This window comes from Callospermophilus lateralis, chromosome 12 (assembly GCF_048772815.1).
Source record: "Callospermophilus lateralis isolate mCalLat2 chromosome 12, mCalLat2.hap1, whole genome shotgun sequence".
NCBI classification, from domain to species: Eukaryota; Metazoa; Chordata; class Mammalia; order Rodentia; family Sciuridae; genus Callospermophilus; species Callospermophilus lateralis.
In genome coordinates this window covers 87,305,153-87,323,545 of record NC_135316.1, presented here as the reverse complement: position 1 = coordinate 87,323,545, position 18,393 = coordinate 87,305,153, and the positions used below count along the sequence as shown (strand labels likewise).

Here is an 18,393-nt window from a genome sequence, read left to right as displayed (position 1 = left end):
ATATATCATCAGGTAACATTGTTTCTAAATTTTCTGCCAGAGATTAATGAGGATTAACTTCCCATTAGTTTCTTCACCTTTCCTTTTTTTTTTGGACCCTTTTAATTTGTTTTAATTAGTAATATATTTCTTTAAACCTTATTGATGGCTTCCTCAAGGGCCATAAGCCTTCTTCTAAAAGTTTCTTTAAGCTCATTAGACGTACACTAATGTTATCTGAAAATACCATCCAGTTTCTTCTCTGTCTGGTTCCAAAGCCATTTTTACAAAGTTAAAGTTCTTATTCTGGTAGCCACCCTCTTCCAAAATCTGCATCATATATATATTTCTGAATAACAGATCACCCCAAATCTTCATAGCTTGAAACTACAGCAAACGTTTATCATCCACTGGTTTCTGTGGGTCAGCATTTGGGAAGAGCTTGGATGGGTGATTTGACCTGGAGCTCGTCAAGAGATTGCAGTCAGATCTGGTTAAGTCTACCATCTTCTGAAGGCTTGACCAAGTATGCTGGACCCACCTCCAAGATGAAGCGGTCACTCATATGGCTGTCAAATTGATGCTGTCTGTTGGGAAGAGGACTCGGCTCCTCACCATGTGAACCTCTGCAAAGGGATGTTTAAATACCCTTATGGCATGGCTGGCTTCTCCCTGAGTGAGCATCCGAGAGCACAAGGATGAATCTGCAGTGCCTACCGTGACCTAGGCTCAGAGAGCACACTGTCACTTCTACAGTACAGTCTTGGTCACACAGGTCAGTCCTGACTCAGTGGTAAGAATCATTGCAGAACCATCTTGGAAGTTAGATACTTGGCACCTTGACCTGCATTTTATTTATTTCTTTGGTGGGGGGATGTACCTCTACCTAAATTGATTTGCGATTATAATGGCAACAGTGTCATTAGTGGTAGCAAAAATAGCAATGCAATAGCCTTGTATGTGTCAGGTGTTTTTACGATATCAGACAATATGATAGGCACTTTGGATGCAGTTTTTCTTCTATCATGATAAGGGTAGAGGGTCTTATCCTCATTTTTCACATGAGGAAACTGAGGTACAGAGAAACTGAATCTAGTCTGGGACCATCTACTTAGTAATAATCACATCAAATCCAGACCTGTAGTACAATTCTCAAATGTGCTGCTTCCCTTGCTTTGCTTAATTGTGTCCTTCTTTTCTCCTTTTGGGAAGCTGCAGTCTTAATATCAAAGGGTTTTGTTTGCAGAGTTTTGTCTCAGTGTGACAGGAGCTTGCTGAAAACTGCTGTTTGTTCATATTCCCAAGCAAGGTGAAGGGAGGCAGAACTGCTTCTCAGGCATGTGCCTTTAGCAAAGCAAACCACCTCCCTACAAAATATCTGTGAAAGAATCAACTGCTTATAAAAGCAATGAGGAAGAACTATTGTACAATTAAAGAAAATAATTTGGCCCAATAATGTATGTGTAAATATGCTAAAACACACATACACGCACACACACACACACACACACACACACACACACGCGCGCGCGCGCGCGCGCGCACACACACACACAGACATACACTACTCTTCAATCCAAAATTGTAAGGGAAAAATATGGCCCTTGAAGAAAACCCCCGAGTCATCCTGCCTAATGGTCTTGCTTTCATTGAGTTTTTCTCGCCATAGCCTTAGTCTTGCCTCTGTTCGGGCCTGCCCACCCCTTTATTCTGGGCTGTGGCTATCTATGAATATATACCTCCAGTCCAGGGGGTCGTCAGCCCCAGGTGCGGACCACGCCTTCTTTGAATTTCACACAGCACTGTGAAGTGACTGCCAATGGTAGGTGTCTGTGGATACATATTGAATTGAATTAATATGCATTTACTTTCTTCTGAAGTTTTCTCCTTGGGATATCAAGAATGTTGGGCCATGATGGTTGGATCGTTATTAATATAATATTGAACCTTCAGCACTACAATCAGATTATAATTGATTGAGATTTCTTTTCTAACCTTACAGAGTCATAATTTAAAAAAGAGAATCAATACAAAAAGGAAAAAGCCAAAACAAATAGAATTCAAATTTCATCAAAACGGGAAGTTTTGCTTTCTTCAAAGGATTTATCTTTCAAGAGAAAAATAATATTACTCTGAAATAGCAACACGGCTTTTACAACTTCACTAGGCAGCAAAATCTCTTTTGTTGTTGAAACAGGAATTTTCATCTTTTTTATTTTTTTGGAAAAATCTTGTCGAAGTATAAAGCCTTGGTAAAATAAAAGAAATTAGTTCATTATAGCTCTTTTGAATGAGACTTTAATATTTGATCCTAGAGTTTCTAGAAGTGTTTATTAACTTTTGAATTTATTTTAATTAGTTTTCCCATTATAGCTATGTTTATTTGAAAAGGTTTTTGATCTGCTGAACAAAACATTCATTTTACCTGTCTAACAGAAGTGTGGTTATAGAGGACACACAATGACAGATTAGATTCTCTGAAACAGGCTCTTAAAAGTGAAGATACTGATAGAGATTAGGGAACTCATCCTGGATCTATCTTAAGTCTCTTATTTACCTGAAGAAAAAAGATTATGTTTTCTATTTTTAATCTTTTGTTTTAATATATCAGCTTTATTGAGATATAATTCACAGACTATATATAATTCACCTTTGAAAAGTCACAATTCAGTGGTTTTTAGGACAGTCACAGGATTTTGCAATCATCACCACAATTAATTTTAGAACATCTTCATCATCCCTGAAAGAAAGAAAATCTGAATCCATTAGCAGGCTCTACTCATTTCCCCAAACCCTGGTCCTGGGAAACTACGAATCTACTTTCTGTCCTTGGATTTGTCTCTTCTGGACATTTCATGTAAGAAATTATATCATATACAGTCTTTTGTGTTTGGCTTCAATATTTTCAAGTTTCATCCATATTGTTGAATGTATTTATCATTTTTATGGATGAAGAACATTCCACTATGTAGTTAGTCCACATTTTGTTTACCCATTTACCAGTGAACATACATTTGTGATATTTCTACCTTTTATCAAATGCCACTATAAAAATTGACATGTAAGTCGGACATGGATATGTATTTTCACTAGAATGTACTTGGGAGTAGAATTGTCCAGACATGTGATACTTCTGTATTTAACCTGTTGAGGAACTTCCAGACTGTTTTCCAAACTTGCTACACCAATCCCTCTGTCTCCTGACCACACTCTTTATCATCTATCTTTCTATTCTCGTGGATGTGAAGTAGAATCTCACTGTGCTGTTGATTTGCATTTTCCTGATGGCTAGAGATGTTTGTATCTTGTCATGTGCTCATTGACTATTTGTATGTCTTCTTGGGAGGTATCTATTGAAATCTTTCACTAATTATAAAATCTGGTTCTTTTTCTTTTCATTGTTGAATTGAAATAGTCCATCATACATTTTGTATACTAGACATTTATCGGATATTTGATTTGCAATTATTCCCTCCTATTCTTATGGGGTATTTTGTTGTTGTTATCATTGTTCTTCAAAAGTTGGAATCTGACTTCATATTACAGTTCACCCATGATGTTTGACTGATGACTCAAATGTACATTTCATTTAATTGAACTTGTTTAGTATGCCATTACGGTTCTGAAGGAAGACAAAAGTTCCATAGAATGTCTAATTTAAAAGTTCAGTGTTGTATGTTCTGAGAAGTGAAATGAAAGCCTTCTTTACTGTCAGTAATGTCTGGACACCGGAAGTAGATAAGGAGTGCCTTGGTTAGGCCTTGGGTTGTGGCTTTAGTAGATGTGCAGATGAGAGACCTTGACTTATATTTTGGGCATCTGTGAGGCAAGATGTTCTCAGGTAGAGTTTCCACCTGGCAAGGCATTTCACAAGTTGTGGGAAATTTGAAGAAGGCGTGGTCCTCACAGAAGGATGACAACCCCCTGGAGCACAGGAACATAGTCATAGGGTAACCATGGCCTAAGATAAGGGTGAGGGGGAGGCCAGAACAGAAGCAAGAGTAAGGTTATGGAGGGAAAATTCAAGGAAAGTAAGATCATCAAGCAGAATGACTCTGAGTTCTTATTCAGGGGCCATTTTTTCCTTATAATTCTTATTTAAAATGTATATTATTTGGACCAAAGAATGTTCTGTGGATTTTTGTATTTTTTCTTTGTTTTGTTTTGCGTTTCATCCCACTGGGAGCAACCTTGAACAAGAAATTGTTGCTGCTATTGGTTAGACCAACATTCAGAGTACTGGCAATGGCTGAGGAGTATAAAAACACAGAGATTTAACTGTCTTGTGACCAGAGCGGCCACTGCTGCACAACTGCCTGGAATTTGTCCAGTCATGCTAACCCTTGGGTCATTTCTCATACTGAATGTTTGTGTCCTCGTAAAGTTCACATCCTGAAGCACTACTCTCCAATGTGATGTATTAGGACTTGGGCTTTTGGGTTAGATTTAGGTGAGGTCGTGAGGGTGGAGCCCATGCTGGATGTATGAAAAGACAAGGAGACATCAGAGTCTCTTCTCTCTGTCATTCAGTGACACAGCAAGAAGGCTGCTGTCTAAAAGCCGAGAGACCCAAACCAGAACCCAACCATGCTGGTAACCTGGTCTTGGACTTCTAACCTCCAGAAAGATAAGACGCAAATTGCTGTGGTTTAAAGCATGTAGTCTGGTTCTTTGTTATGGCAACCTGAGTTGACTGGGATTGGTCCCATTTCTTATCAGAGGAATCCTGGTTAACAAATGAAACACACCAGCTGTCCAGTGAGATCCGTCACGTGGGATGGTGATGATTTCATCTGTAAAGTGTACAAACTCCCAATGCTGTTCATCAGTTATTTCTAGTGACTCTCTAGGTAGCCAAGGAATCGAGAGAGGAGTGACCTCCTGCGGCACTATGGCAAAGTGCTGGGGAGAGGGGAGACCATTCCCTCCTGCAGGTGAAATATGCAGGAAGGCCCAGGTTTGGCTCCATCCTACCGCAAGGAGGCCTTGGTAGCTGTGCTGAGCTTGCAGGATGTACTTCTTTAACCCAAGGTGTAATGGAACCTGGGTGTGGAGGGTCACATGTTCAGGGCACATAGGTGCTTGCCTTTTTAGGAGAGATTATCATGTTGCCAGTATTTGCCAGTCTCATGTTGTATATGGCAGAGCCAAGGGGGATGGTTTCTTTTATCAGAAGCCATGATTGTTCTAGAGATACCAGGAAGCATGAGAAGAGGTTGATAATGCTCCACAGAGAGGGTTTCTGAAGGACAGTAAGAGAATGCATGTTGATTGCAATTTGGACAGATTCTAGAACCTTTGGGCAGAGGGAACCCTATTAAAGAATGAGCTTGATTAAAATTAGCAAATGAGGAATATTTTTGCTTCCTGAACCTTAGCACTTTCTAAAAGACCCTGGGCTTCCTGTGATATTTTGGATGCTGATAAGATCATTAATTGTTTCTTTTTTATTTATTTATTTTTTTATTTGTTCAAATATTAGTTGTTTCTTGAGAGTTTTAGGGATAAAGTGCCCAATGGTTTATCAAGCAATATTCAGAAATTTAAGGTGACAGGACCATGCATCATGCACAGGACAATGGCCTATCTATTTTTGTGAACTTATTTGTTTTTATTTGTATGTTCCTAATGACTATGTCAAATGAATGTCCTCAAAGAGGATGTTATCAATGTAATGACATACCTGTGGGGCTGGAGAAAGTTGGATGCGATTAAGATTTTCCCTGCATAGGTTGTGTGTGTGGCAGATGCTGTGGTATCTTGTGGGTAGCCACCAGGTAAAGATACACTGCATTCCTTTGAAGGTAAAGGGAAACTGTGACTGAGAAGCTATTAAAAATAGAAATTGAGTAGAACATATTAACCAAATCTATAATAGCAAAATGTTTTCCAATACCTTATTAGTTGAAGTCAGTGATTCAATAATATCATGCCTAGAGAATTTTTTTATGAGTAGTATCATAGCATTAGGGTTGCATAATCCTCTGTGAGGTATTACTAATTCCACATTAAGGCCAAATTGGACTATTAAATTGGGAAGCAGTGGAGGCATGTAATGGGTTTCAACCCTGGAAAACCTTGTTTAAATTTACATTGAGCCATGTTCACTATTTTACAGGGGGATTGGCCTGGGGTGGAGGGTGGGCATTTTGCCACGTCAACTTGTATGTGTCACAAACTTTTTTCAGGTGTTTCTCCACTTCTGGATCCAGCTCTCTTTCTCTCACTTCTCTTTTCCTCCACCCATCTCTTTCTTTTCCTTACTGTGCTTCCTGAGAATTTTCTCTGTTTTGCTCCTATTTATGAATTCCTTTCTCCATGGAGCTTCAAGTCTATGGTATTGTCAAGGTTAGGGGCTTCCCCCATACAATGGTTGCTTTATAGGGGGTTTAAGTAAGGACACTGGGTTTAAGTAAGGTCTGAATTAACCCCTTTGCTGTGCCAACGGGAGTCATGGGTGCTTTTTCCATAAGTCTAAGGACTGGGATTTTTGTAGCAACAGAGGCATAGGCAGCAACAGCCACCAAGTTACTTAATGATCCCGCAGAATCAACTGCTTGTAGGAATGCAAACATTTCCTTTATGTTTTTCTTATCTTCCTTAATGACTGCTCTTTCATGAGCTTCTACCCAATCATCCTGTATCTTGTACAGGATCTAGTTGGTCTAAAGAGAGCTCTATAAATCTAGAGCCAAGACCTGGCTGAGAAATGCAACCAATTGGTCACAGGATAGCCTTTGCCCCAAGTCTAGCATCAGACAACTTTATTCTCAGATATACAGATAGGTCCAGCATGAGACGTACCTGAGAAAAACTTTAAAGAGGCCCCTCCTCCATCCCATTTTCTTATTCCTAAAAAACAATTAAATATTCAAACTTCAAACTTAGATGAGCAGAAGCTGTGACAGAAGGTCTGTAGGACTCAGTGCAGCACAGCCGCACAACTCAAGCGCAAGCTAGCCAGCAAGCCACAGCTGAAGGTGCCTGCATACGCTGAGGCAGCAGAGCCAGTTAACAAGCCAAGCAAGAAGGGAGACCCCCAGAGATGCTGGCCATGGTCGCAGCCTCCTGCTTGCCGCACCTCTTGTTGTAGCCACCCCAAAGAGGCAGAGTGGACCTTCAGCCAAAATTTGGTTTGAATGTCAAGAGTGGATGAAGCCACAAACAAAGCAAGAGGGTATGGAAAAGCTTATACTTATGTAATTGGGGTTTGTGGGGAGAGCAGAACAGGCCTCTCAAACAAGTCTGAAAATGGCTTGGGGGAGAAGGAAAGCACGCTGGATTGTAGTTTTATTTGTCATATGGGAGTAGGGGAGCGGTGAACATTCCCATGCAAATGGGTAGTGGCTTACGTGGCTTGAATATAAATATCCTCACACCTCCCAGCATCAAAGGAGGGACCCCTGGACTTTCTTTTCAGCTTTCCCAGATGAGGGGTAGAAGAGGTAGGTGAGAGTAGAGCAAGGTTGTGAGGTGTTGAGGCTAGTAGCTATTAGCAGTCAAATATTTTTTTAAAAAAATGGAGTCTGACCCTTTATTATAATTCTTAAGCATTTTCTTCTCTTTTGGCCCATGATAAATAAAATTGCTTTCCAAATTTCATTTTTGGATTATTTATTGTGAGAGTATAGAAGTCCACCTAATTTTTACATGTGAATATTTTTATTCTGTGACCTTGCTGAGCTAGTTTATTCATTGATTAAATAGTTTGTTAAATGAATTTCCTAGGATTTTCTCTATACAAGACCACGTCAACTGCAAATAGAAAGTTTTGCTTCTGATTTCCAATACGCACATCTTTTCTTTTCTTGCTTAATTCCTCTGGCCAGGACCTTCCCTGCAATGTGAATAGAAAGGGTGAGAGAAGATATCCTTGTTGCTGATGTTGAGGGGAAGCTTTCAGTCTTTCACCATTAAGTATAAACTTACCTGCCTTTATCAGACCAAGGGCACTGTCTTCTATTCCTAGTTCATTAACCACTAATAGGTTTTTTGTTTTTTTTTTTTAAATCATACACTGATATTGAAATTTGTAAAGAATTTTTTCTACACATTGAGATGATCATGGGTTTTGTTTTTCTTTATTAATATGGTATAGTATATTGATTTATATATATTAAAGCAACTTATATTTCTAGGAGAAATATTGCTTGGTCTTGTTATATAATTCTTTATATATGCTTCTGGTTTTAATTTGTTAGTTTTTTTCTGTTAATTTTTATGTAAATGATTGATAGAATTCACTAAAGAAAAGATCTGGGCCTTGCAGGAAGTTTTTAAATTACTAATTCAATCTTTTTAGTAAACATATATTCAGATTGGAGTCAATTCTCATAGTTTGTGTCTTTCTAAAATTTGTCCATTTCACTAGATTATCTAATTTATTGGGATATTGTTGTTTATACTCTTCTGTTATAATCCTTTTTATTTCTGTTGGGTCAGTAGTGATGTCTCTCTTAGCTTTTCCACCTAGTTATCTCTGGTAAACTAGCTTTTCTACAGTTTATCATCTTGCTTTAATGGAGCTATCAGCCTCCTTCTAGTTGCTTACCATCAAAATCTCCATTGCTTCTAAGAATTCCCCTAGGTTGGAACTTCATACAAATATCGTTTCAAATAAACTCAGTTCTTTTGAAGAGCATTTCAGAGATCCCTAATTGGTGTGCCCGTGTCCTTGGGCAAAATCTCTTACTTATGACTTTGGTGCTAGGGATTGTAAGAGCAGACAAAAACTCTTAGATTATCAGTAAGATGCTAGATAGGGATGATGCCCTCTAGTTTTCTCTCTTTATCTTTCCTGGGGGTGAATTTCTAGCCTGTAAGTGAACAAGGCAGTGTGATTCATACCCCAGTATTTTGGGCCTGTTCTACCTGTGTAGTCCTCAACCCTATAAGTTGTGGCTGTGTGAAGAAAGGGTCCCTCTGACCTGTTGACAACATTTGCATAGAATTTAGCCTCTGCAACATGGAACTGAAGATGGGTGGGATGGGGGTGAGAAGTGGTGTTATCCTAATGATCCTAGGAAGATACAGTACCCCTTAATTCCAGAGAGGAAAAAAAAAAAACACCTATCTTTCTGGCCACATGTACCAGAGTAGAGCTTCCATCATTCTGTGGTGGGAGGTTGGTGATGGGGAACAAGGGAGGGGGTCATGGTTCAAGTGAAACTCTCACTGTTTTCAATGAGTTTTTGTTAATTTTCTTATGTGTGATATACTCTTAGAATATTTACCAAAGACTTTAAAACTTTAAAAAATAGTTTTAACCAGTTATGATTGTTTCACTGGAGAGTGACATGGAGATCCTCATGCTATCATTCTATGAAGTATCTTTCTTATGTATTACCTTAGCTTTATTGTGATACTAATTTATTATATAATTTATTTATTGAGAGCTTCCTATGCACTTGATACACTATTATTTCTGTCAAAATATATGTCCTAGATTAGAGCAAGGACACTAAATACTTGGAAAATATATTTCTCTGACATGCTAGATGTCTTTATTGGGGTTACTGTATATATTGGTTGGCATATAAACAACAGAAATGTATTTCTCACTGTTCTGCGGACTGGAAATCTGAGACCAGGGTTACTATGATCTTCTTATTGTTTACCCATACGGTGGAAAGAGAGTGAGTTAGACCACAGACACCTTTCTATTTGTGCACAAATCTCATTTATGAGAGTTCTACTCTTACAACCTATCTACCTCTCCAAGGACCTGACTTCAAACACCATCACATTGGGGTTAGTTTGTAAATACTAAGTTCAGTCTAAAATGCTGGACTTGTTTGAAAAATAGCCAGGAATATAGGGTTTTTTTTTGTGTGTGTGTATGTGTATGTGTAAATAGTTATTTTTATAAGAAGCTAAGATTAAGTTAATGCAATTTGATCAGAGTTGTCAAATGCAATTATTTCACAAGTGAGTTGACATTTTCTGTTGAAGTTTTTAAAGTATGTTCCAACAGCCACCTGAATCAAAATAATTTAATCATTTGTTTGAAAGGCAGAATTTTTTTAGTCCTCTCCAGACTACTCTTTTATGCAGAGAAATTTGTGGAGATATTTGACTCATACTTTGGGTTAAATTAATATAGTACAACCTTGGTGATAGATTTCAATGAAACATTTATAATAAGAAATTGTAGAATCACTGTGCTTGGTGCTGGTAATATAAAAAGAATAAGATTTGCTCCTGTAAGCATCTGTACTATTCATGATATTAATCTGGTAGAAGGAAAGACAATTATGTAGTAACTTGATGTATAGTATAAGTCACATTAAATTTACAAAAGTTGTACACACAGATTTGGGGCAAGGAATACTCCTACAAGTAGCCTAAACATGAGCACACGAACACAGGCACACACACACACACACACACACACACACACACGCACAACACAGAGCAATACAATCATTGCTCAGTATCCATAGCAGATTGAATATACTGCCCATCCCCATTCCTCCCCAAACCATGGATGTTCAAGTTTCTTATATAAAATGGTAAGAGTATTTGCATGTAACCAATGCAAATCCAGTACTCCAAGCTGTCTCTAGACTACATATAATACTTAATATAAAGTAAATGCTAGGTAAGTAGTTGATATTCTGTATTATTTTGAGAACAGCAACAAGAAAAAAGTTCCTATATGCTCAGAGAAGATGCAGTGTTTTTCCAAATAGTTTTAATCTGCTCATTTGAATCTGACTATATGGAACCCAAGGATATGAAAAGCCAACTGTTTGCCTTTACCAAAAGGAGTAGGGAGGAAAATTTAGAGACTGCTTCCTGTATACACAGAATCCTGTGTTGTCCACCCTTCCCTTCTCTCTGTGTGTCCCAAAGCTACCTTTCCACCGATGGAATGAACAACTGGATGTAGGTAAGGGTGGAATAAGACACATTTTTGTTTTACACACTCAGAGACTTTAGTGTCTTACATAATGATTTAACAAACTTATTTTTTTAAAAATGTTAAGTGAATGCTTTCCACATGCCAAGGTTCTTGGTTAGGAATAGTGACTTTTTCCCCCCAAATATATGAAGGCATTGAATATGGCATTGATAGCTGATACAAAAGGGCCATTACTACTTGTTAAATGGTGCAGTATTTCTTTCTTTTCTTTTTTAATTAGTGGAGCATTAGAATAGAACTGAACTGGGGATACCTGCAACCCCAGCTCCTTGTTCCCTTTCTCTTCTGTGCTGACCTGATTCCTTCTCTTCCCAGTCCTGACCCAGGAGTCAGGAGACCACAGCTGTGTGGATCCCACCTTCATCTGGACACACAGCTGGCTGTGGCCTCACTTCTAGGAGGACTTGCTGGTAGAAGAAGAGGCCTTTTGGGGGGCCACAATAGACCTAGCATGACATCTACTGGTTCTCTATTTCTACATTTAGATGCTTTCTAATATGTAGTTTCTTCATTGATCTTTTTAGACATGGCCTTTTGGGGTTTTATGAATCGACCATTATTTAAATTAAGTTTAGTGTGAAACTATTAATCTTTTATAATAAAGAATAGACTAAAGGCAGAATAAGAATGCTATGGATTGTTTTGTGTACCCTCAGGGTAAATATGTTTGCAGGTCAAAGTTGCTCAATACCTCCTAAAGGTCAATCACACAAAATATTAGGAAACTTGGGCCTTTTAAATTTCATATCCTAGTAATTTTTGGTTTGGGGTTTCTCTGTGCTGAGAGCCTTCTCGTAGGGTTGTGATGATCATCCTGGCAGCTGCTGATGGAGCCCAGCTCAGACTTAGAGCATGGTGTTTCTGAGACCTTGGATTGACAGCATATTTTATCATCCTAAAACAGACTGGTTTTGCACATATCTAGGAACTGATTTTGAAGTTTGGACTAAAATAAAAACAGAAAAAGGAGAAAAACTGACATTCATCGGAGTACCTATCAAGTTCTGTGTTACAAAGAGTAATGCTAAACCTTGGAGGCCAGCTTTATCATCATTCTTTATAGAGGAAGCTGGTTCTCAGTGTTAGGGCTAGGGCTCAGGGTTACATAGCTAGTAACTGAGAGAGGTCAGATTTCAGTCTGGTTAGCCCCCCCTCCCATCCCTACAACCTGCAGAAGGTTAGTGGGATGATTCTGCGAACATGTTTCTGCAAGACTTATCACATAATAGTTAAAGTCACCAATGAGTATTTTCTGCAAGAGTTCTTTGCCTATCATATGTCAAATATTAAGGTGTATCTGAATTTCAGAGACCTACAGGTAGCTTTAACAGTCAATATTCTCTTTCCATTCAACATCTGAAGCACTTTATACCTATGGCCTTATAGTAGGGTCAACCCATCTGCCTAACTGGACTGTGATCATTTTGGGGTAGGAGCTACTTCTCCTCTTCCTGAGTTTCTCTGAAGCACCTGGCTCACGTAAGAGACCTTTCTTTTAAAGATTTGTTTGTTGCAAATGCATAGAATTGAATTTCAAGATTAATTTTAGCTACATATATATACATATACACTATACACACACATATATATATATTCTCAGGTTTTTTTTTTTTTTTTTTTTGCTTTGGTTCTTTTAAGCAGATTTAAAGAAAGCTTCCAGTTCAAATGCTGCAAAATCCAGTCTACCGAAATCCGGACTTCGGCCTCCTGGATACTCACGTCTCCCAGCGGCCAAACTGGCGGCCTTTGGCTTTGTCCGGAGCTCCAGTGTGTCCTCAGTTTCCAGCACTCAGTCAGCAGACAGCGTGCCGCCGGAGCAGAGCCGGCCAGCCACCCGTAAGTGGGGCGGGGGGAGGGGTTGGGCACCTGCGCCCAGCTCCTGCAGGCCAGTCCAGGCCCTAAAGGTAAATTGACCTGCCTGGGTCCCTATGTGTCATTTTCTTTGTGTGACTAATAATTTTGATCAGTTTCCTTACTCTACCATCCACTTAAGGAAAATAGCCTATTTGTCACTATCTTTTTTTCAGTTACCGCGAGTTAACTTGTCAGGAAAAGATTTTGCACCTCTTACCATCTAGAAAATGACTTACCCAGAGACAGGTTCCAGAAGCCCTTTGCTTCACGGATTCTTAGGTAAGAGATCAAAGAAAGATCCAAGAAAGATGTCCTTGCAGAGTGTTATCATGAAACCTACTGAGTTTTCAACATTTGCTGAAAGAATTAGTCACCTGTGATTACCTATAGTGCCTTGGAATTGGTGAAGCATTTAACTATGTTTCCGAAAGTTAACTAAATGAGGTTAAAAATAGGAAGGAGGGTTGAACAACTTCGGGTTCTGTGGTTGGGAACACTTGTAGCTGATATGAGGCCACTTCAAGGTTCTTTCCTGGGACTGAGATTTTAGAGTGTATCATATGTTTGCACTGCTGGCCCTCTGAGCCAGTCACAGCAGCCACTGTCAGTAGAGGTCAGGAGGGTGACCCTTTGGCTGAACCTTTGATGACCAGACCTCACCTCAGCCTCACCAACCTCAAAGTCATTGTTATCCGGTCTGAAGCCGTGACATCGCAGATGTTGGTTGTCAAGAACTGCCCAGAGGACCAGGAAAGTCTTAGAGGTTTCCAAGTGGAGAGCTGTTTTGATGGAATTTTAGAAATCAAATCAAGTGGGAGTAGTATGCAAGAGACAGAGATTATTTTTTTCAATCTTAGTCCTTCACACTTCTTCATTCTCCTTCCTTTTTTGGGCTCACAGAGATGATATGTGGAACATTTGTACCTTTACAGTTCTAATTTTTAATCTACCCAGTTATTCCTGTTCATAATACTGTTTTAATTTATCTTCATATTTAGGTAAGTGGTTTTGAAGGTTGTTTCCTGTGTTTTCTTGATTTCCTGAAGAGGCTGTGGTTCAGACTTGCTTTACTTGGATTCATTTTAGGAATGTCACTGTAATTAGGTATTACAACATTATACAGTAGATGCCTCAAAATATGAAACATGAATATGATAAATAACTATTTGCAAATGTATGATCCATTTTTTATATGTACATGTGTATTAACAGTCTAAAGATTTTGAAATACAGGAGGAACTGTTTGTCGTCAGTTTTAGTGACAAAATTTCCAATAATATGCTTCTATTTTAGAGAAAGCATGAAAGAAAAAAAAATCTCATGGTATACATCTTTCTAAGGAAGGAGTTTAGATTTTGATTTCTTAAAAAAATAGATAACCTTGAAGCAAACTGAACCATGATAGCAACTTTTGCTGAAGAAAAGCTGACAGGCGTGGGTAGAGTAATTCTAGGTATGCTTAGGGCACTTCTGACCACTACTTCAAAGAAGAGTAGACAGGGATCCCCTGAGGATCTGAGGGGGCAAGAGTAGTTATGTGCCAGAGAAAATAACTTCCAATTTTAAAGGCTTCATAGTAAAAATGATATCTACTGTATTCAGAATTGTTTTCTGTTCTTTTAAAATAGAATTGATTTATAATTATCTGCCACCTATTATAAATAAAATTTGTACTTCACCAATGAGCTACAGAAAAACCTCACATGCATCTGAATTACTATTTTAGCACCACCTACTATTATACCTATACTTGTTATTAGATTTAATGCAAAGAAAAGCAGTTTCAATTCTTTAGTGGATGATGCTTTAATGACAGGGATTATGTAAAACAAGAAGTTCTTCAGAGAGCTGAAAGTTCTTAGATTATACCCTAGGAGCAAAGCTTTGCTGGTTCAGCTTGTGATAATGCCAATTTGATATCAGAATGGGCTCCTTTTTACTTCTTGGAAAGTTGGTCTTTTGCAGACACTATGTCACATAGGATTCATTTTAGGAATACACTGTATTTAGGCATTACATCATAGCACAGTAGACAACTCAAAATCAGAAACATGACTATAATAGGGAACTCTTTGCAAGTGTGTAATTCATACTTTTAAATACTTATGCTCATATGCATTTCTGAACAATTTCCCCACTGACTGTGGCATGCTATATTTGGGACACTTTTAGGTGATTCATTATGAATTTATTAGTGTTTCCTAGGTAACCTTGCCTCAACTGTGTCGTGTCTATGTTGTCTTCCTAGGTTCTGAGGGACAAATGATGATAAGTGTGGAGAGGGGACCCTGAATGGACCCCTGGGTCTGAGGGGCAGGGGCCGTTTGGGTCTCAGTGCTTCCATGTGGACTCTTCTCTCTATTCTGGGCTCAGGCTTATGCTTCTAGTTCAGCGCTGCTGGGAAGAGCCTTTCAGAGTCATGTGCCTGTCTATTTTTTTTTTTTCAAAAATGGAGCAGACACAAAGAAATGAATTATGTTCACAGATTGTTAGAATTTGGAATTTGAAGGTGTCTTACTGTCTGGGTCACCCTTCATTTCATAACTAGGCAAACTGAGGTCAGTGTGCCTTGCCTTGGGCTCTTGTTTCCTTTATAAAGCCGGGGAGGACATATTCATAAACATCTTTCCTTTCTCTTAGTTAAGCAAATCTTGAGGTCAGAGCTGTCTTGAGAAGTCTTGCAGGCCATACCTACCACTTCCCCACTTTCCCAGATTGTCAGCCAGCCCTGGGGCGAGCTCCCTCAATTGCTGCAAGCATCCTGTGAGCAAAGAAGCAACCCCTGAGGCTGGGCAGCTCTCATTGTTAGGACGTGCTCCTAACCGGTTCAAGCTGCCTCCTGGTGATTTCTGCCCCCAGCCGCAGTTCCTGAGGTTCCCACAGCACCTCTGGGAGCCCAGACTGCTCCTTCCTTTGCAGGTTCGTCACTTGAAGATGATGAGGTTGGCCTGTTCAGAACATCAAATAAAATTTCAAATTATGCTAGTTAGTGTCCCACGGCTTTTTTTTTTTTTTAATTTTAAATTGAAGAGGAAAAAGCATTCTTGTAACTTAGAACTTTTAACTTTAAACTCAAACATACAGGTCTGACCCAGTATATGGCTCCTAATTCTTTGATGGTTTTCAAAGAAGAAAAAAAATCCCAGATATACTTTAAATGACAGAAACTTAAAAAGGAAAACAATTACCCTAGAGTTTAGTGTCGGTGACATACTATAGATTGAATTATACTTGGTTGCCAAATTAATCAATGATTAAGTATAGACTTGATTTTTGCAGTGAATAGATAGGTATAATTTAAAATCAAATCTTCCAGGGGGATATGTGGAGGGAAACTTGGAAGACAGGGTTTCATGAAGTAATCATTAATGGAAATAGATTCTATCACCCAAGAATGAAATAATTTATATAAAGAATCTATTTTGTTGTGTCTTCTGAATTGTGCCTGAATTATTGGGGGCTTAAGAAATGAAAATTCCTTTCAGAAGAGTACATGCAGCATAGGAAATTTGCGGCTGTCTTTTTCAATTTCTCTTCTTCCTTTTTCCAAATAGTGTTGTATTTTCTCTTTGGGATTGTCTAAGACTAGCATCAATAAGACAAAGAATTTGAAAGGTATAAATGGAAAATTATTTTTTTCTCTCCTATTCCTTTTCCTGGTCAGAAAACTAGTAGAATGGCGGGGAAGCAGGGGACAGCTGGGGAAGAAGGAGGGGAGTAGTTTGCATAAACACTCAGGATGCAAGAATATGTGTTCTCAGATCTTGAAAAATGGTGTGGAGTTAAGGGTTGGAGGTGGAGGGCTAATTCCTGATGAGGACAATGAGGGAATTTCTTGAAGAAAGCTGAAAGTTGGGCAGTATTTGGGAGCTAGAGATCGGTGATCTTCTAGGGGAGAGGCTATTGGTGCATTCAGAAACCCACTGGAATTTAAGGAGTTGCCACCCCTGGTGCAGCCCGGTGTTCAACATGATGCTATCTCACAACTACTAAGTACCTCTTTTTGAGCTCCCCACAGTTTGTTCTCAGAATGTGTGTATTCTGGTTCTCCAGTCTTCCCCTCGGTCATCTCATCTACAGTGGCAGCTCTTAGTACTTTGGATGGGAATCTCATATCCATCTCTTCAGTGCTTCTTTGTAGAACCACTTACCTCTATTTCAAATGATCAATCACACATTTCCAATCAGCTGACCCATGCATACCTTAGACTGATTTTTTTTCCACAAAATGAATTCTTCACTTAGTTTTACAAAAAGGCAAAAACAAAAACAAAAAAACCCTCCTTTCAAAGTTTCTCCATGTTTTAACGATACCTATGATCTTCTGACAACTGGGGCTGGGCATTTCAGAGTGAACATTATCTTTTACCTGCTTTTGACTTCGTTTATTCAATAATCAATTCTTGTCAATTTTTTCTCTCTGGGATCTTTCTTTGCTTATCATCTTAGTTGAAATTTATGGTAGCTCTCGCCTCAGCAATTCTTGGCACATCATACCCCAACAGACAGCCACAGCTAGCCAACCAGAGTTGTTCACATTTTTCTATGAGGGATTTGGGTTTTTCTGTCTGTAGGCTTAGGTTTCAACTATGCTCTGTGAATGTGCTCCCCTCCCACCTCTGCCAGGTTTGTTCTCTCTCTCTCTCTCTCTCTCTCTCTCTTTTAGAGTTCATCATCTTCAGGTACATTTTAGATTCCTCAAAAAAGCCAGCCCAATGTGATCTCTTTTCTCCTGGGAACTCCTTGCTGGAATCACTTATCACATCAGCTATTGTAGTTAGTTTCTATATCCTCTATTCCCCTATAGATTGTAAACACTTTGAGCATAGGAGCTACACTTCATAGTACTTTTAGTATGTCACCCCTAAAAGACAGTGCTCTTCACACTAGTAGAATTTTAAAAGAAGTCCTCTACCCATAGCAATATGTTCTCTCATATAAGAATACGGGGTGGGGGGACTTTGGAAGAAATTTGAATAGTTTTCAGAATGGTTTGTGTTAGGAATACATTCTTACTTTATGCATATATTTTGATAGTTGGCAAAGTTCATAATTACAGTTTTTACAATTTCTAGGATGTCTAAAATATTATTTTCATTAACTGTGGTATACTTATACATAATTTATACAAGTCAAAGAGACAATAGGTCATTTAAGTATAGATATATTTAGAAATAAATTATAAAATAGACTGATCTGAGTCTCACAAATATCTAATAACCTGTCTCTTGCAGATAATCAGTCATTTGAAAACAATTGGGCTAAAATTCTTTCTGTTAAGGCTATTAAGGAGAGAATTTCAAAGTTTCCAAAATTAGAGGTCTAGATTCAGAAAGGTTCAATATCCTTATAAAATTCTAGAGTTTTATTTCTTGTTTTAATATTTAAATAAGTAGGTCTTTTTTTAATTATTGAATAGGATTTGGGTTCTGGAGATAATAATCTGAGGTGGAAAATTACTTGCTTCTTTGGAAGGTTAATCAATGAAAATGAGGGTTAATACGAAAGCTTTCTGCAATGTTATCTCAGCATTTATTCTCATTAATATTGTAAAATGCATTTACATACATAGCTCGTTTGATTTTCTATGTCTGATATGCATTTTAAGTAAGATCAGAGTTGACAAGAAGTGTTAT

At 38.5% G+C, this 18,393-nt stretch overlaps 1 protein-coding gene across 3 annotated transcripts in view; it reads left to right on the top strand.

Moving 5' to 3' along the window:
* The window catches only part of Mtus2 (microtubule associated scaffold protein 2), a 373,317-nt gene that overhangs the window by 36,351 nt on the left and 318,573 nt on the right, over positions 1 to 18,393 (top strand). The window contains exon 3 of one of the 3 annotated variants that reach the window (XM_076872392.1): positions 12,545 to 12,739. The exons of 1 other annotated variant lie outside the window; for it this stretch is intronic. In XM_076872392.1, coding sequence (XP_076728507.1) covers positions 12,545 to 12,739 — 195 coding nt within the window. Of the gene's footprint in view, positions 1 to 12,541; positions 12,740 to 18,393 lie in introns of all 3 variants that reach the window. One more of the 3 variants, XM_076872391.1, reaches the window with a different exon arrangement.